Here is a 20027-nt window from a genome sequence, read left to right on the forward strand (position 1 = left end):
TGCATGTGTCCTGTGTTTACTCATGGTCAATTTCAATTTGTCAAACGTGATATCGAGCAGAGAAGCATGTTATGAAACACAAGAGCAACAAATCAGCAATGTATCAAAACAATCTCTTTGTTTTGCATAAGTATTGACAAACAGGACTTATTTCAAAAAACAAACATGCCATTGAAAAATAATCGAAACAGGATCTAGAGGGCGTGACGTTTGAGATGAAATGAAACTTGGCGTGAGTCAGAATATCCCCTCCTTCTACAGCTGTCAGCGGGCCGCACGAGACAGCAAGAATGCGTTTTTTTTAAATGAGAAATGTTGCTGTTGTGCCTGCAGGTGAGAGCTTCGCCGGCCCGCCCGACGCACAATAACCGCACATCCTTAGAGCCTGGCTTGAGATTGATTGCTCGCGTCTGCCTACGCCGCTCTGTCATTGATTATACCAGCCTGCCTCTCCACACTTTATTATGGATTGCTGCTGCCTCGTCCTGAACGCACCCGGAAGTCCCTCACCCTCCCACAGCTAAGCACCCGTGAATCCCGTGATGAGAGCTACACCAGTGGGTCATGGAGCAGGTCATCATCATCTCGGACGGGGAGGAGGAGATGGGCGCCCGCCCCCGCAAAAGGCGGCGGAGGGCGGGGACCAGTTGCAGCCCTGCCACTGCGGTGAGTTACTAGGAGAGGGCACGCGCGTACCATAACAAGAGCCCTTATCGGGGCATCTACTCAGAAGGGAGACCCCTTCAAGCCCCGTGGAACCCCCATTCCAAACGGCTCATCTTCCGTTGGACACCACCCCCCACCCATTTTCCCCCTGACGCCATCACCCCCAGGGGCCCACTTAAGATACTCAATTTCGTATGACCAGTTCCGGCATCTAACTCATCCCCATCGTCCAATGCTCCATTGCCCCGTGAATGAGTGTCCTTCATATAAACCCCCTGCAATAGTCGCCCCCCGCCTTCAGGTTACCGGGACATCAGCATCCTAGAGTGGCCCAGCTACCAAACTTTACATCAGCACCATCACGGCCGTGGGGAGCCTTTAACGGGATCCTCAGGACTTTAGCAATGAAACGTCACATGATGTGGATTGTTTACATATCCTTCTTTTGCATATAGACATCATTACACCATTAAGTGCCTAAAGTGGCATTTGTCTTCACTAGTTGCAGTCGCGTGGCATTTCTGTTTTACATTGCAGGTTTACAATCGAGCGACACACCTTGGGTGTCCAAGACATGGCCCAGTTTAGACACTATACATTCGTCTCTCAAAGCAACGCACTCCCGCGAATTCCAAACATGTTCTTGTTGCCAAACGTGTTCTCGTTCAAATGGAGGCGCGGGAATAGGCGGTGCTTTCTGAAAGCGGCGCAGGGTTTTAGGGATGGCGTCAAGGCTTTTCAAATGAAAGTGTCATCAAGCCTCCGGGCCTCCTCAGCAACTGCGCCCACATTTCCAGTCAGCAGCCTAGTAACGCCACAATACATTCCTTTATGTATTACTCACATTCTGGGGCTTGCAGTGTGCGCTTTGCAGCACTAGCCTTACAAGCTGCGTTTGCTAGAGCCTGTCCGTGCTTCCATTGGGGAAAACATACGTTTTATCACATTGTTGCCTTTCAACACTGGTTCCTCCATGTCGGCCACTTGCTTGCAAAGAAGGATTCTGTGCTCTAGCACCTCGAAGCGCCTGCATCGGTATTACCAATAATGATCACAGACCAAATAATCAGACAGACCAAAGAAAGTTGGTAAAACAATGCTTTAATCTCAATGACAGAAAGCAGCGAGAAATACAGCTATCAAAGTAGATACTTAATTTTTCACACCAAAGTTTGCTTGCAAAGTTTATTTGTCTTTACATGCATAATTCAAGATGTCATGCTATGTTGCATTTCACAAAAACCTCATGTGGGAGGGATTGGATTAGGGGAACATATCTATTTATAGAATAATGTTATAATATCTCATTGGCTTCGCCTTATCTGTAAGGCACCCCATAGCTACTTTTACACATGTCACATACTGATTATGGCAGCAGGCTAATAACTGCAACATTGTATATGAAACTGCATGGCCGGTCTTTTGATTGGTTAGTAACCCTATCCAACAGTGGACTTTCGGCTTGTTTTAGCAGTGCGATCAAAGTGAAACCTAGGTGTTCAAGCTGTGTCAGCTTGTTTTCCCAATTAGTCCATTGTATGTCATCAACTTGATCCTTAGCCAAGGTCTATTGTTTGTAGTTGACCTCGTAGTCTGCTCACTGTTCTGTGACATTCGAGGGAGTGTGAGTACACCTCTTTCTGAACTCTAAGCTCTATCACATGTCAGGAGCAGTGCCAGCATTGAGCGTGTGCAGCATGTATGGCTGCACTTGGCCCCGTGCATGCTAGGGCCCCGCACTGAGGGTGCTGTTGACCCCTCCTCCACCCCCCTCTTTCAGGCTGCAGCATGGACCATGTGCTCAGAGTACCTAAACCTGCTGCAGTGCAATCTGAGCTCAGGGGCGGCACTCGCTGCAGCACGCACGACGACAGGGAAGCTTGCTGGAATATCTTTTTTTCAAAAGCGGCTATTCTCCCTTGAGGTTTGGCTCCCTTTTTGTTTTTTGTGGTGAGGCAACTTGTCACCTGTCAACCTCCTGCTGCGACTCTGGAGAGTCAAACACCACCCCCCCGCCCCCGCAACCTCACATCCCCCGTCGCAATGTCCCAATAGGCACTCTCGGTGCCTCGTAAGCACTGCTGATCACTTTCTTTCTTAAAGCTGAGTGTTTAAAGTGGGTGCAATTTACTATTGATGGCTTATTTAAGCGACAATTGTTGTTAAGAACTGCAAAGGGACACATTTATTATTTTGATGCAAAGCAGCAGTTAGCTGCCTAAATCTGTGCCTTCTTCCAGCACAATTAAACCTATTGCACAAAACCTTTTTTAGCTATTTGCGGTTTTTTCCACATGCTTATATTTACCAAGCCAAAAAGCGTTTATGTAGACTGTAACGTTTTCCTCACATTATATATGAAGCATGCTAGTGAGCCATGAATATTTACCAAGGGTGCAACAAGAGGTTTCTCATCCTGGAGACTGGAGGGGATATTTTCTCTGGTTCTGGCCCCGTACTGATTTTCAGGGCAAAATTCGATGCATGTTGGTGGACAGTGTCCGCCCACTTTTTTCAATGGGTAGATGCAACCCAGGATCTGTGTTTTTGAGGCCAGCATTAAAAAAAAAAAAAAGTTTGCTTGCTCAAGTGTTCAGCTACTAGGATTTCATACCAGGTTGTCCTGTTTCCAATGCAGACGCTTACCCACAACAACACATAAAAGTGCCATTGAAGCGCACGCCTGATGTTTTGGATTTTGCTTTCTTGAGAATATTTAATTATTAATTGTTGGGCTTAAAAGTTGGGCACCTTAAGGGGACCTGCACTTAATTGGCTGCACTTGTCCCCGCAAATCCTAGAGCTGGCCCTGGTCAATTTCCGTCTCTCAGTTTCTGCTATTTGAGTTAATTAACCAGTGTGTCATTACCCTTTCTGGCCTTAAGATACTTGCTCACTCCATCTCACACAGGTGTTTGCCTTCATGGTTGTTCACTACTTGGCATCAGCTAATGTCCTTGTCCTCCTAATCTTAGCAAAAATATGTCTTGTGTATGTGGTCTATTCATTCGCCCCTCTCTGTGCCTTACGCCTATCTCGAAATAGCCTCCTTGACTGAAGGCCAACGTACTCCCTTATTTTGCACATGAAAACAGCTTCTTCATCAATTCTTCAATTTGCAATCCTAGGTATCTGGGTTTATTCTTTAACACAAGCAGTTGTCCATTTTCTTCCAATGGCCATCCTAAACGTTTTATTTTTGTATATACCTCTTCTTAGCAAGTTCTATATGCTTTTTCTATCTTGCGTTTCAGCGTCTTTACAATTATTGGTCATCACGGTACTTCTTATTTTCATGACAACTTCATCTTTCGGTACATGTTTCTCTTGGTGCTTCTGTTACATCGTTTGTCTCAAGTATTTTCATATTGTTTCAACATAGGCTCATATGTCTTCTTTATGACATATCGCTGTCATCTGACTCTTGTTTTAACGTTCATCCATGATTCTCAGAGACACTTCCTGGCATTTAGGCAATTGACAGCCTTCTTGGTAACTTCCCTTCATTGTCTCTGTGAGGATATATTCTGAATGGCTGTCTGAGTGCACATGGTCTTTCGCACAATTGATGTGGTATGGACATGTCACACAAACTTGTGCATGAATTCCCAATGGTAGTCCTTTGCCTGCTACACCAATAGGACGTGGTGAAGGGGCGGGGACTAGAGAAGAGGCCTCCACCTGCTCCTCTACAATTCATAGCTATTCAGCAGGCTTTCAGTGTTTCAGCTCCCTGCTGGATTACTGTCTCATGATAATTGGTGGCTATTAGCTTTATCTCGGTTAATAATGTATGCCTGCACAGGGGTGCCTCAGACTGCATTCCACTCAAAGCAAGGGTGGGGGCATCATGTTGAAATGGGCCCCACACACATTTTAAGCTTGCCTGTGGACAGCACATAACCTATTACAGCATAAATGCAGAGATAGAGTTGTCAAGTTTTAATCTTCATTGCAGCAGAGTGCTCAATGAATGTACAAGGGCTTGTAGCATCGATGGGCATATTACTTTAGAGTCTTGAAGAACAAAAATGATCGGCAGAGCCACACCAATGTCCATGAGTGCAGCAGTTGGCAATCTGCTAAACCGAAAGAGAGAGTGAAGGCATAGGAATTAATCTTAATCTAGACAATATTTCGGAATGCAACCATTAACACTACGTTGTTTATGGTGAGTCTTGGCTAGTTCATTTTGATCCCACTTTACATTGGAACACAACAGGATTGTGCAAGGATCTTTATTACCATGACCGGAAATATGTAAAAAAAAAAAAAAAATAAGGCTGAGGGGCGTGGCCCCAGGCCAGGTCACAGCTCTTCATGGAACCCAAGCCTGTCCAATTTGCATGTAAGCGAAGGGAGCATACGAATGGCCACAACTTTGAACGTGAAACTTGTCTGTGATAGTGATTCAGTAAGAAACCGTTTTGTGCGAGTAATGGAACTTTTATTGGTTACAATAGTCTCCATAACAAAAACCTGTCTGTAAATTGCAGGACATATATAACACTTTGGACATCCTCTGAACAGTATGTGAGGCTTTGGCTGTTTCGGCATCCAGTCTCCCATACCAAGTCTTGTATAGGGGCTGCTTGTGCGTCAGAGCTTGGCATGGGAGCAGATCTGAGAGTTTCCTGGGCCTTGGGACAGAGCAGAGCTCCGTCAAGACAAACTTTGCCAGAGCTCCGCTCTGTCTTGTTCTGGCCCATTTCCTACACTGGGTTGTAGAGGTGCAGTGTTGTGATATTTCATGTATGTTGGGAATGGTGCTCAGTTGTCGTGTGGGCACCTCAGTTGGTATGCGTATTGTTGGCTGGAATGTAACATTTGAGCATGTTAGAGCAAGGGGCAGTCAGATGAGACCTCATTCCGTATGTTGGGGAGTGGTCCAAGCAATCCTGAAGTCCGTATAGCAATTAAAAACATGACCTAGCAAGGTATAAGAAAGAATACAAAGGCCACAACACAACAAAACAAGCTGGTCTCATCCCCAACACTCTGACTAATGAGGATCTGGGAATTGGCAAATGAGAGAAGGGTACTTTCTGAAGACCTACTTTGTGTTCATTAATCTAAGCACAGAGGGTCTTGTGATTATCTTTTGGTTTAAATAATGGCTCGTCTGGGAAATGAAAAGCCCTGGCCCCCATTTAAACATCCCTTTTTTTTTTTCTTTATTATATTACAGCTAGTGCTTTAGCTTTTTATAAACCAAGATTTTCATAACCATAGTTATTGTTTCCCCCAATTACTAGACGTTCACGTTGTGGCAATTCTGCTTGCTTCTGTATTCGCCTCTGTGGGCTATTACATCAAGCCTCAAGTCCGATTCCATTGCCCAATTTGAGCTGAAGTCTTAGTCTATCTAAGACTCAAGTTCAACGTATTGGATACAATACGTTGAACTTGAGCCTTCTATAGTTCGTAGGGATATAGGAGTTGGGTATTTCTTTGTGATAATGACCTGGTGCTAGTGGCCTCAGCTGCCTGTTGATGTAATCTTTGCTGGTGCTTTTTGTCGTTAATTCATATCCAGGTCTGTTCTCCACCGAATGCCAGATTCTTGTACAAGTAGCCATTTTATACTCCTTCAATAGTTTTTTTGTTGCATCAGTTGGGGCCTTATGCCAGAGGCTGTAGTCGAATGAATACATGTTCTGGTAATACATTGCTTGTTGCATAGTTGGCATCATGTTCTCAGAGGGGGTGGTCACATTCCCACAGAGGGAATTACACTGGAGTACAGGCGTTTAGCAGCTTCTTGATACAGCGACTCTGTAATCTTTTTACCTCTTTGCAGTTATTCCATCCCAATACCATGCACCCATACAGTAGCTTTGGTGCGATTTTCATTTTGTATACAGTCATCGAGGCAGCTGATGAACAGCCTGAGTGTTGTGCCGCAAATCATTTAATGGCAAGGCACCCAACTGTTGCCTTGGTTCTTGCTCAAGATGGCCAATGTGTGCTCCCCAGTATAGAAGACTGTGAAAGAAGACGCCCAGAGATCTATATTCATCTACCTGTTCTAGTCTGGGCCCATGCAATGTCCAGTGAAACTTCTTCCGGACCTTTTTCCTGTTAGGCTGAAATGACTTTTGTGCAGACTGATTAAATCATGATCTTTAGCGAATGTGATCAATAGATCTGAGTACAATTTGCGGACTTTTTTTGGAGTGAGGTATAAGCACAAGGTCATCTGCATATAACCATGCTATATCTGTTGTTCCTAACTTTGGCGGATTAGATGATGTGGATTCAGGCAAGCAGTGTGAGATCCACCAGATACAAATTAAAAAGTAGAGGTGCCAATACATAATCTTGTTTGAAGCCTGTTGTGGTGCGCATGCAGTCAGTTAAGTTGCCATTGTTCTTGGTTCGTACTCTGACGATTGTATTTGTATACAATGCGCTGATGTGTGGGAAAATACTCATTTGTATTCCTGCTTGTTCTCAGAATATAACTAAGGCAAAATGAAACCACTGGAACAGAATTAGTCTTCCAATTTGGATAATTACTTCTCTGATCCATTGTAGCGCACTCCAATTTTACATACTTTAGATACCAGATGGCTACGTGTTTGATCATCTGACTTATGGATACGCTCCCATCTGTTGCCTTTATAAGGTTAGTGTGTTTTTACTAGGGGTGTACCGAATAGTGAAATTACTATTCGGCCGAATAGTGAGCCGAATAGTTGTATTTTAAAAAATACATTGCCCAGAACATGAGAAATACTGCTCCGCAAGACAGTAAAGAGCATGTGAATGCACGCATCATGGATGCACACATTCAGCTGCCCTTTTCAACCCCATTTGAGCATTTGCATAACCAAAAGAGGCCCTAGAAATAATTTTAAAATTGGCCCCATATTACACATTTTCAGCAAGTCTAACCCTTTTCCTATGGGAACATTTGCAACATGGCCCAACATTTCTGGGGGAGAACTAAAGCCCAATTTGCCAATGGTCATTGCGCAGGTAGCACTACTTAATTTTCTGTACATTCAAGGTGGGGTGTTACTCTTTCAGCCCCCAGCGTCCACCTCAACCTCCTCAAACGGTATAACCGTCTGGGCCAGGAGCTTTGTGCGCCAGGAGCGCCCTAATCACCTTTCTCACCTCTCTTCCGAAATTTCTTGATTGAGGGCTTCCCTCGTATTCCTACTACTTTCCCCCAGTTTCACCTTTTGTATAAATTTCTCCTGTGTTTCGCTCCGGGGGGCCTGAGAGGCATATAGGGAGTTGTAGTACTCCGCAATAGCCTCCTGTAAATCTTCTTGCCTTGTAACCCGAGCACCTGACTCTGATTTCAGTGCTGTGATCGCATTTCTTGCCCTTTTACCCCAGGCGAGCTAATAATGCATCCAGCTTATTGGCTTTCATGTAGTATTTTTGCCTCACAGCCAGCAGGGCACCATCAGCCTTCTTAGTGTGCAAGAGTTCCAACTGACCACCGCTTTTCTGTAAACCCGCATTGCTGCCCGGGAGCGGGTATCGCCTGCCGCTGGCCTAGCAGCCTCCACTTCGCCCTCTAACTGGGCCTCTAGTATTTTCAATTGCTTCGCACGGTGAGCTGACGCTGCATCAGTTTCCCCCCCCCTAGAGCGGCTTTAAAAGCATCCCACCTTACCCCCTCCCCCTATGTCCTCCTTCCTATTGGTATCAAAGAATAATTGATCTTCTCCAATTTTTTTTTCCCCCCTAACCTCGGGATCCCTCACTATGGCCTCTGAAAATTTCCAACCCCACAGTCCCTTCACCCTCCGGCCTGGGTCTAACACCATGCAAACCGTTTTATGGTCCGCTATTCCTATCGGCCCAGTATGTACCTCTCGAATGCTACCCACCAGGCCTGCCTACCCACCAGGCCTGCCGAAACCCAAATATAATCAATTCTGGACTGCGAGCCGTGAACCCCCGATAGAAAGGTGTGGCCTTCCTAGTCTCCCTTACATTCCATTATCGCGCAGTCCCACCCTACTAATCCTTTTTTTCATCTCTGCGGACATTACTGCTCCTCCCCCGTATGACCGCTTTCCACCCCTGTCCCATGCAATATTGAGATCGTCCATAAGGACGATCTGACCCCATGCTTCGTCCTCTAACACCTTCAGGACCCGATGCAAAAATTGCTCCTGACCCGTGTTAGGGGCATACACTACTGTAACTGTGTATTGGGCCTCTTGGTACTTCCCCCCCTGGCTATTATATACCTCCCTTCTTTATCCCTAAACAGATCGCAGACTCTGAAATCCACCGTGTTTCGAATGGCTACGGCCACCCCCCTTGCTTTGCTACGACCTGAGGCATGGAGGATACGGTCGAATCTGCGTAATTTTAATCTGCGCTGGTCCCTGTGTACCAAGTGCGTTTCCTGAAGCCCCATAATGTCCTGCCCCTCCTTCCGCGTGAAATGCTCCAGCTTCTTCCTTTTTTAAGAGGGGTATTCAACCCCCTCACGTTATGTGTTGGCCACTTAAGCGGACCCCTAACAATGCTTGGTCGCCACGCTTGGTAGCCTCCTATTGCCCCTCCCCACAGTTGGCTGCTCGTTGCCCTCCCCCCCTCCCCCCAACACTCCCCTTTGTCTCTCCCCCTCCCCGCTCCAAACCCCCACTGAAGAATAACACCTTTCCCGCACTCTCTCCACTCCTAACTCGGGCATCTCGCCCTTTCCCTTTCCCAAAATGGCTGCTCCACCAGTAACCCCAATGCTTTCATCCGCCTTTTAAAGGCCCACCACCCCTATTACTGTCCATTCTGCGTAGGGATTCATTCACTTTTGTGCTCTCCCTTCGCCGAGTTTTCCTGGATGCTGCAGGTCGTTATCCTTTGGTTCTTTCCTCCGTTAATCCCCTACAGTCGTCCACTCCCACTCCCAAGACCTCGATCTGGATCGGCCGGTCGTGTTTCTTGGCTTTGAGCCCGATGGGGTGTCCTCCAGGTCCATGCGCAACAGGTCAGCTCTTTCTTGAAGTGATGTGATCCGCCTCTGGGCACCCTCCCATTCAAAGAGCAGACCAAACGGATAGGTCCATTTGTATTGTATTGCTTTCTCGTTTAGTAGCTTCAGTAGCGGACCCATCTGCCTCCTCTTCAGGAGTGTACTGCTTGCCAGATCTTGAAACAGCGCAATCGGTTGACTCTCAAACATAATGGGTTCCTTTAGTCTTGCTGCCCTGAGAACCGTTTCTTTTTGTGCATACCTAGCGAATGCTGCCAGGACGTCCCTCGGCCGCGCAGACTGTCCCTTAGTCAGACGCCCCATTCTATGTACGCGATCTAGCTCAGCTTTCCAGGCTCGCTCTCGCCCAGGATATCTGCAAAGATGCCTTGGAGTACCTCTTTCAAGTTCTTATCCTGTACTGTTTCCGGCAACATTTTCACTCTGATGTTAATTCTGCGGGATCGGTTTTCCAAGTCCTCCATCTGCATTTCCAGGTTTCTGGTGGCGGTATCCAACCTTTCGATTGCTTCGCTATTGGCAGTGGTGTCTTTATCCACTTCCTGGAGGCCTCTCTCTAGGGTATCTGTTCTTTCGCCCAGTTGACGTATTTCTTATTTCATTTCTCCTAAAGCCTCATTAAGGTCTGCTCGCATCAACTGGAATTGCTCTTGAAAAGTCTTTGCTAAATTATTTTTGTAAAGCTTGCAACTCCCCTAGGAATTCTTGCCTATGCATTATTGCCAAGTCCTCTGCATTCCCCTGGGGGGTGCCCTCCCCCACGATCTACCTGGGGGGGGGGAGGTCTGCTTCCTTCCTTCAAGGCCTGCACCGGCCACAGTTCGTGGAGGGTGCCACGATTATCTCCTGAGGCCTGAGGCGCCTTGCTCCCCTTCCCCTTGATATTCGTGGTCATTCCGCCTGCCTCGCCTCTCCCTGAGGCCGTGTTGATGTATCCGCGGAGGGCTGCAAACTCCCCGCGAGCAGGAGGATGGGGCTTTCTGTAGCATGGGTCCGCTCCCTCTGTATAGCTGGCCCAGGAATTTGTTTCTCCCCAGGGGCCCCCCTAGATGCCCAGCTGGAAGCCGGCACTTGACCACCAGCACCACTCAGTAAACAGGGGTGGCCACACCTCCTCCTCGACCCGGGGACAAGTGTTGCTGTGGCTATGCTCCTCTGAAAACTCTCAATGTCCCCTCCAGGCATGGGTCAGTTGCCCGCTGTGTTTGTACTCCTCGCTCTCGGCGCCCCAGTGTCCGAAACGCCTTTACACCCCCGAACGCAGGACCAGTCCGAGCAGCGCTCGGAGAAGTTGGGGGAGCAGGGGCCCACGCGCCTGCCCAGGTTTCACCGCTTGGCGGACGGATAGGGGTACCCCCCCCTTCCAAGATGGTCTCCTACCTTCTACTGCTCCTCCAACCAGCCGGAGCGCCACTGTTGGTTGTGCTCCCTTGTCTGCAGTCTCCCGCGGGCCGCCTCTCTCCCACTGGCTCACAGATTCTCCCTGCGTCGCAGCAGCCGGTCGCCTCCTCACCCCTCCGTATCTCAACACCAGCTGCTTGCGGGTTAGGCTCCGCGGGCTCGCCGTCTGTGGGCGGCTGTTGCCAGCAGCTTCTCCTCGATCCGGGCTCCCGCACTCACTCAGCCCCCGGTCCCAACCTGGGCACAGTCAACAAGAACGGGCCGCCTCCAGGTGAGTCTTTGTCGCTGCAGCCGCCTTTACTTTTGATGGCCTCAAGACCTCCGCGGGACCCTCGGTAGGCTGCGTCCCGCTCCCGCTATCCACGCTACGCACCAGTCCTCCCCTGCCGATCCTCCGCTCTGTGCCTCCTCAGTGGCCGCACACGCCAAAGCACCCCGGCACGCTGTTCAACGGGGCGATCGGCTTCGCTACCCTTTGGATTTTTCCACAATCGCTATCCCGAAGGTCCCGAGCTACCCAAACCTTGGCTGCTGCTGGGGGTGGTGGGCACCTTTAGCAGATGGGTCTGGGGAGCGCCGTCGGCACGTCCACACAGTGCCGGTGGCCATCTTGGAATCCCCGTCCGTTTTTTAAGAACGGAAAACTGAGATCTCAGACCGCCTAGAGGACGCACAGCTCTTAATGTATTGTAGGTAATTCGACACAATGCCCTCCTGTAGGAACCGGCTCCTTTCTCGGCCGCTATGCAGGGTATTTTTGCTTGTGTTGCGTGCAGCAGTAGTCAGTAAGCTATAAGCTTACTGGCTACTGCTGTTTTCCCACTGTTCTCTTTCGTTCGAGGATTGGCTATCGTCTCTCACACTGAGAGAAAATTGGCAATCATCGAAATTCGAGTAAGTATTCCAGGAACCTTCGGCCGAACCCGAATAGCTGATTTTCAGCCGAAATTCGGCCAAATACCTACTCGAAGCCGAAGTTCGGTACACCCCTAGTTTTTACAAATGCAGCCTCTGCACATTTTTGGTCAGTCTCTCAGTACCGTTAGGTGAGAACTTGGGGATATTGGTTAAAGTCCCTTTTTGTTCTGGTGTGTTTTTTTTTTTTTTTTTTTTTTTTTTTTTTTTTTGTCTCCACAGATGAATAATAATTTTTATCATCTGTGTTCCTATGGGCAGCGCGAGTGAAGCAACTACTTTCTGCGCCCTCTATGGACCCATCAAGGTGAACTTGGCCTACTTGATTTTGGCAGTCCTATAAATTTAATTCTAATTGGTGTTGGGTGTGTTTTGAGTCAGTCAGGTTCAATCACAGTTTTATTTTTTTTTTTTTATTCTTTTTTTTTTTTTTTTTCTCTTTTTTTTTTTTTTTTCCTTGTTTGGTATTTTTTTATGTGTGCATTAGCATTCTACTAGTGGTCCAGATCTTCAATCAAAATTGAAACAGTATATCTGCCACTATGCGACCTACTGGTTTATTATTTTGTATGCTAAAAATGTGCATGCTTCCAAAAGATTAACTGCTGTGTCACTTGTGTACCCTGACGAACAACTATCCGTTTTTTCTTCTTTCCTTTTTTTTACTGAACTAGATTACTCTTTTGTCGTTGAAACTACGCTTATGATGATACTTTGTAATGATACACTCGTAGTAGGCACTAAGCACTTTTTGACAATACCTTCACACTGACTATCGCACACTGTTTTAGATAGACAGTGGGCTATGAATTATATTTAGCAGTGTCCTATAGGTAGTTTTTAGATTTTCTAGAACTTTTTTTGATAACTATATACAATAATATACATTTTAAGATGTTATTGTGTGGATGAACATTTTTATTTCTACTGTGGTTTTTGTATAACTAATAAAATATGTTGCTTTAATTACTTACCTGACTGAACCGCTCATCACGCCCACACCTACCTGAGCCAACTACTTATTGAATAATTGTTGTATTCATCCGTGTGACCTCTTGTTCTGTTATTTTTTTACATATAGTTCCACGGGATAGGGGTTACCCATTCTTTTTGCTTCTAAAATTGTACTCCTGCCAAGGCATTAGCTTACTCTCTCGCAGCTGTTCCTTGGCTCTGTAACACCCTAGCATTTGCTCTGTAAGCAAAAGTTGCTTACAGAGCAAATGCTAGGGTGTTACCAGCCGAACCCATATAAAGGCATTTACTTAAATTGCAAGCTAAGGAGTGCTGATGCAAGATATGTTTGCAGTTTTCTGTTTCAGGGAACCTATGTCGGAAAACCAGCTTCCAAAGCCTAACATTTTTTTAATACAAAGCTCACAGATGCGCAATAGACCTTGCGATATACCCCAGGAGTTCAATTTTGGCCAGAGTGTCGCACAGTGAACCACGTCGAACGCTGAGCTAAAGTCCACCAAAGCTGTATGTAACTGGCAGATTTCGTAGGGACCGTGCGCTTTCCACTTCACTGCTGAGAAGCATCAAATTGTCCATGGTGGAGCACTATTTGCGGAAACCAACTGGTTGAAAGGAAGTATTTGTTTCTGGACAGGCAATTGTTAGCTCGGCCAACAGTGTCCTGGCAAATATTTTTGTGGGGGGGATCCAGATAGCTGTTGTGTTCGTTATACAGTCTGCGTTTGGGTCCAAGTGCCAGGTAACAACCAGTGTTGCTAATAGATGCGAACACCCAATGGAGGACCTCTGTCCATCTAACCAGATTGCGTTCATTAAGGCACTTCAGGTGCCATCCAGCCCCAATGCTTTTTTTAATGCGGTTCCCAATATCCTTCTGATTGCATTTAGGAATCTATTTAATATTTGCCCATGCAGACTTTTCTTTAGGCGTTGTTCTGCTTAATTTATGCTTGGTTCAAAATGGCGCGGGCGCGCAATGCATTCTGGGAGCGCTCGGAGCCATGTTGGATATTTACTTCACTCCGCAGTGAAAGGCTGCACACATTTTGCTGAAGTGTTAGGTTCACAGTGCTGAGACAAACATGCTTTTTCAAACTTGGTATGCAGTCAAGGCCATTTCTGCTGGGGAAAAACTAATGTTATGACTTGCTACTGTTCTCCGTGGAGCATGTTTTTAGAGCAGGGAGGCCCTGCGTTCCTTGGGAGAGCTCTCGATTGACCCAGCTGGCAACCGACGGCTGTTCCTCAACTGCGCAGGTGCAATTCCAGAGAATGAACTCCCCTTTTGTGGCGTTCCTATATATGCGGAAACCCGGAGGGGTCAGGTGAGACTTCAGCCAGAGTAGGACGCTCCGTCTGGCCTTCCTGTGAGCTGTAGCACTCTTCCTGGCTGCCCCCTGGAGTCTTTCAGCCGCTTCTGGATGAGATGAGGACAAGAATTATGCTCGCGGTGATGTATTTCTTTTGACTTCTTTACTTCTTCTGTGATCTATGCCCATGTTAGTTTTAGGAGTTATTTCTATGTACTTGTAATCTTTGAATAAATAGCAGTAAAGAGCTGATTATCTTCTAAAGAGTGGGTGGCTGTGAGTTATTGTGTCCATTTGTTTATGGGTTGAAGTATTTGCTCTATAATTGCATTGGTGATTTATGGTTGTTCCGTGCACTTTGCAGAGGAGAGCAATACAGGCGTGGTGGTGTTTCCTAGTGTGTTTTTGTGTTTGTTTGATGCCTCACTAGAAGGTTGGGGTTGCTGGATGACAGTTTTCAAAAATGCTCTTTGTTCTTAACTGCGCTTCATCGATCTTGGCAGTTTTTTCATATATATATATATATATATATATATATATATTTTTTTTTTTTAGCTTGACCATGCTTCTATGTGCCCGCAGCCAGGATCGATATTGTGTTTTTAATACTCTCCAACTGGTAACGATTTTCTGCGGGTCAGTGTTCTCTGGAGATGCATTTTCAGGGCTTTTCAAGGATCCTTTTTCTGTTCCATGTTTGGTGATCGTAGCCATAGGAATGGTTGCGCCTCTTTGTGCTCTCCAGTATCGACTGCCATCTTTTGGTGTTTGAGGGCGGGAATGTGTGGGTAACAGTTTCAGTGATAAGTGCCTCATATTCCTCTGTAATAGTCATTTCTGCTGCCAGTGAGACGTCAAGTCCCATCCGAGGACTTTGAGGAGTATCAGTCCATCTTGCAAGTACTCCCACACTTTGATGAAGCACAAACCTGCCCACTCCAGTTTGTAGTGCTTCCATGATATTCTGTTAGCGCCCTCGTTAATATTTATGTTGCCAATCTGATCTCTAGTATATTTGATTTCTGGGGAAACATGCAAGGATTAGGGGAATGTGGTCACTTTCTTTCTCTTCCACCACTACTGAAGTCCTGAACTAAGTGACAGTAGCGGGCCTGAATAAAACAATAGTCAATGGTATTTGCCACGTGTGTCTTTTTTTAAAGCTTCTACCGTTTAGCATGACAAAGCCAATGGTTTATTAAGTAGGCTTTCCATTTTTTACTTTTGGTATTGCTTGTTGTTTTCTAGAGCAATGTCGGTGGGATATTTAGTACATTCTCCAATTTAGTTACTTGTGGTAGTTTCGTGTTCAGATTTCCCAGATTAACATGATTCGTATAGGGGTTGGTGGTGTTAGACTTCCATCGCAGTGTCAATGCCATACATGATTTCCTTTTGTTCTTTATGTTCCAGTTGGGTCATATATATTTGTAACGAGGGTCATCTGGGGTGATCCGATCCATTAGTAGATGGTCTGTATTTCCTGCGATTTGTTTCAGGGAGAATGAGTAGGTCACACTGATTAATAGTCCTCCCATAGGCCCCTGCCTTGCTAAGATCTGTAGCTAGTTTCTTCTGTCACATATCAGGGGGTGCATAGCCCATGTTTCTTGCAAGACAGCTACTGCAAAGACATTGAGGTGGCTCCAGATTTCCCTCCTGTTATTGGTAGTTGGATGGCCCTCTGGTTTTCCAGGAGTGCACTTGTGCCATGCTGTTTGGTTCTAGGAATTAATTTGGGTTGTAGTGCTCCCGCTGGCCGTGTCCAATCATCTCTGAGGAATGTTGGGTGCAATTGGCCTTGTTGTCTTCACATATGTCGTCCTTGCCCAGTTATGAGTGATTTTCACTATCTGGTTTCCTTGGCCTAATTGTATAGGTTTGCCAGTGTTCCTGTCCCTCCCCAATTGGGTTAAGGGACTTGTTCTCCTACTGGACATGGCCCTGCATTTGTAAGACCATCTTTAGGAATCTGCTATTGTGGGTCAAAATCCTAGCTTTGATAGAATTTGAGTTAACGTATGCAATGGCCTTTGTCGTGCTCCTCTTCCAACTGGTTCACAATTTGTATGTCACTCGTGGTGATTAATCTCAATGGATATAAAGAATATAAAGAGTGGCATAGCAATAAGATGGCGCTGCAGTTGGGAATGCTCTGTCTGGAAGTGCAAAAGTTGCTTTTGATGTATATTCCCAGCCCAGGGTCTACATCATTCGTCTTTGCCGGGAATAACCAGTGTAGGTGTGGCAGAGATTATGAAGGCAAGATTAGAGATGATTGGTTTTATACCTAAATATTGTGATATCATTTTGAGAGTTTCTGTATGTGAAAGAACTTCCCTATAGATGCTTTTGCAATTGCTGACAAAAGATGTCAGAAGGCAGTCCAGAGCCTGCATCTTGGGGGTTGAGGAAAATGAAAGGTGTTTATTGGCCAGGTGCTCTGTGTGCCACCATTGGTGCCTCTGCTTGTATGGTGTTGGGCTGTGTCGCTGTCATAGTGCTGTCTACTATTGTTATTACTGGTTCATGGAGCCAGACCCCTCTGAGGAATTTGTTTCACTGATGGTGCCAATGTCCAGTATCCTAGAGTTCAGCAGGGGGAGCTCAGGTGTGCATGTCAGACTGCCGTCCAATATTGTACCAGGGGCTAGCAGATCTCTCGCTACATTAGCTGTTCCTGCTTCTTTGTCTGCTACCCTGCTGGAATTTGCATCTACCACTGGGGGAAATGAATGTAGATTTTCCCTCTTCCTCCGATATGGTAGTGGCAGATACTTGGAGGTAGGGATCAGGTGAGTAGTAATATTTTCTTCAAAGGCATTTAGAATTGACCGAGTCATTCTAGTGCCTATGCATGCCAGCAAGGTGTTAATCTGGTCAACTAGTGGCTCATTGTAATATGCAGTTTCATTCTCGCTTGTGAAGTATTCTGTAATTTACTTAGTCATTAATAGTGCTTTGAGCTCACCTCCCCTTTTGTTTGCCATGGGTGCGTGTCTCTGCTGGGAGGATCAGTGTGACCAGTCCGCTCCCGGATGTGTATTTTGCTGTTGTCAGCCAGAGGGGAGATACCACTCATCCTTCTAGTGTTGGGCTCACCAGCTTCTTGGACGCCGGATGACGATGTGACGGCGACTTGCTTTGCGCGCTAATTAGCAGCTTTTTGTAGCCTGGTATTGGCGGTTTAAAGGGCAGCTTTGCCCTGTAGTCACTGCCTCCTGCTGCCACGTAATCTAGATCTTGGTGTGCTCGTAGTTGCTCTCGGGTAAAGGATGCCATCATGAAAGAATAAGCCATAAGTCCTTTTTATGTTGGTTGGCAGGAGGGAGAGCCGTCTCAAACTTCGCCCATACTTACTCAGGTGTCATGCGCACTGAGGCTGTTATGACTTTTGCACATCGGGCCATGAACAGCGTTTGTCAAATGATTAGACAGGTGCCAGATTCCCTGATCGTTTCTCCCAGAAGGCTATCTCCATGTCCCTCAGAATCCTAAAACTCTTCTAACACAGACTCATGCCAAAATTAATACTGCCCCTTCACCTGGGTTTGAGGCAGCTCCATACCTTCAGTGTCTGAATAATTCTGAAACCTTGCTAGAGGGTTTCAAGGGGAGGTTGATTATATGAGGACTAGGAAATGGGAAATGTGGGTGGGTGTATTCTCAAAGTACCCCGCACATCTGGGTGCACCATCTGTTAGGGGAGTTTTTCTAAAGTCCCACTTGGAGGTAAGACTTTAGTAAGCTATCCCAGTGGTGCTGATTATGTTGTTGGGGTGTCATCTTCACTTGCAACATCCACAATTTCTCACCCTGTGCATTGCGACTGGAACCATAAACACTTTCTGGCAATTGTTGATTCTCCTTGCAGCGATCATCATTCCCTTGTCAGTGACATTGTTGGGGGGGGGGGGGTCTTGTGTAATGGTTTGAACTTTTCTCCTTGATTATTATAGTCCTTCACTAGAACCTGGTCTCCAAGCTTTGTCCAAGGTTTCACTCCTGCCCTTTGACTCATCTCTTTTGTATAATTCTCATAAGCTGATTTGCTGGAATGGTTTCACTCGCTGCGTTTTCAAGCAACATGAAGGCCGGGGCCTGGGGAGCATGTCATTTGAAGTATGACTTTTATCCCTATAGTTCAGTAGTCTGCAAATGTTGACTGTCCAGATGTTTTGGACTACAACTGCCTTCAGCCCTGGACAGCATAGTCTATGATATGATATGATAAGGCATTTGTAATGCGCCTATACACAAGTGTTTCAAGGTGCGACGAGGCAGGGAGGGGGGAACAAGGGGAAGACAGACAACGATCCTACTAGGCCAGGTGTCATTCAGATCGTGCAGGGGTAGGGGGAAGGGAGAGGTGCATGGGGAAGGGGAGGGGGGGGGGAAGTGCAGTACAAGGTAAGTAGAATAAATAAATAAAAGGGCCAACTGGTGGCAAGTGCAAGGTAAGTGCAGAACAAGTGCTGGGAAGGGGGGGCTGTAGGGATACAGAGACAGTCCGCAGTCCAGGGGTTGCCAGGGAGGCAGTGCAAGTGGAGAGTGGCTGGGCCCAGGACCGAGGTCGGTGAGAGTGGCCCAGTTGCAGATTCAGTGCAGTGTCAGCGAAGAATTAGCAGGGGAGAGGGAGAGAGAAAGCAGAAGCAAAGAGGAAGGTTTTGAGGTGCTTCCGGAACCGGAGATGGTTCTCCTCAAGTTTCAGGGGGGCAGGAAGGCTGTTCCAGAGGGAGGCCCCTGCCGCGGAGAGAGATTACCCCCAGCTCGTTGCTTCGAGAAGCGGCTGACCCTGAGGGAGTTGGAGACGGATGAGCGAAGGGCTCGGGAAGGAAGATATTTAGGAAGAGAGAGTTGAAGGTATTTGGGCCTCAAGGGATCATGGGAGTCATAGTGCAAAACAATTACGCAGGTTCATCCTTTGTCTAGATATAGCAATTCATAGCTACTATATACATTAAAAGCTGTAAATCCAAACTTACGAATATACTGTGGTTCACAATAATTGCCTCCCATTTTTAGTGTTCTGACCCATAACCTTCAATTTATTTTGGGCACAGTACCCGTTATAGCTCTAGTCCTAAGTGTCCTGGCAATGTGAGGAGTCCGGAATGAAACTAGGACACAAGATTGCATTGTTTTTGGTTAAAGACTTTTATTCAAATGAAAGAGTTGGGGGGGGAAAAGGCCTCTTGACCCTGCTCTAAGAGGAATTTTGGTACCGAAACCAAAACTAAGAATCTGCCGTGTCAGGATGTCAAAAACCAAACTGTTTGGCCCAGTTGCCGAAACGCCCCGGTGTCCCCCCCAAGTTTGCTTGGGCTTACTCACTGGCTCTGTGTAGCGTCTTCGGTCCTGTTAACGCTTACGCTGTTTGTCTTTGCCTCTTGCTGCCCGCTATGGGCTGCTCTGACATCTCCGGCTTCTCCCGTGACTCCGCTCCTGCAGGCCTGCTCTTCTTGAGGTCCCAGTGTGGGTGATGCTGCTTCTTCCAGCTGCTGAAAGGCCAGCAATCCTCTCGTAGTTCCTGGCGTCTTCATGGCACATCCTGCTTGCGCAACGTTACTTTACTTCTCTGCTGGCGAGCCCCTTCGTTCCACCACAACGGCTCGTGCCTCCAGTTTCCACAGGCTTCCGAAGGAGATGCAACGTCTTCATCTTTAAGTGTCCCGCACAACTGGGATTTCGGAAAACATCTAGCACACAGCTTGAGGTTCCTATTGCTCTGCGTCATCTCCTTCATCCTCCTCATCCCAGTACTTGAGTAGTTGTGGGAATTGTAGTCC

At 46.8% G+C, this 20027-nt stretch overlaps 1 protein-coding gene across 3 annotated transcripts in view; it reads left to right on the forward strand.

The window, feature by feature from the left end:
- The first annotated feature begins 248 nt into the window (after positions 1-248).
- Positions 249-20027, forward strand: part of SIMC1 (SUMO interacting motifs containing 1) — a 614032-nt gene continuing 594253 nt past the window's right edge. The window contains exon 1 of one of the 3 annotated variants that reach the window (XM_069651451.1): positions 249-666. In XM_069651451.1, the coding sequence (XP_069507552.1) occupies positions 565-666 (102 nt within the window). In that variant the 5' untranslated portion in view covers positions 249-564. The remainder of the gene's footprint in view (positions 667-20027) is intronic. The other 2 variants (XM_069651448.1, XM_069651450.1) reach the window with 2 other exon arrangements.

Source organism: Ambystoma mexicanum, chromosome 3p (assembly GCF_040938575.1).
Source record: "Ambystoma mexicanum isolate Mex_15411 chromosome 3p, UKY_AmexF1_1, whole genome shotgun sequence".
NCBI lineage: Eukaryota > Metazoa > Chordata > Amphibia > Caudata > Ambystomatidae > Ambystoma > Ambystoma mexicanum.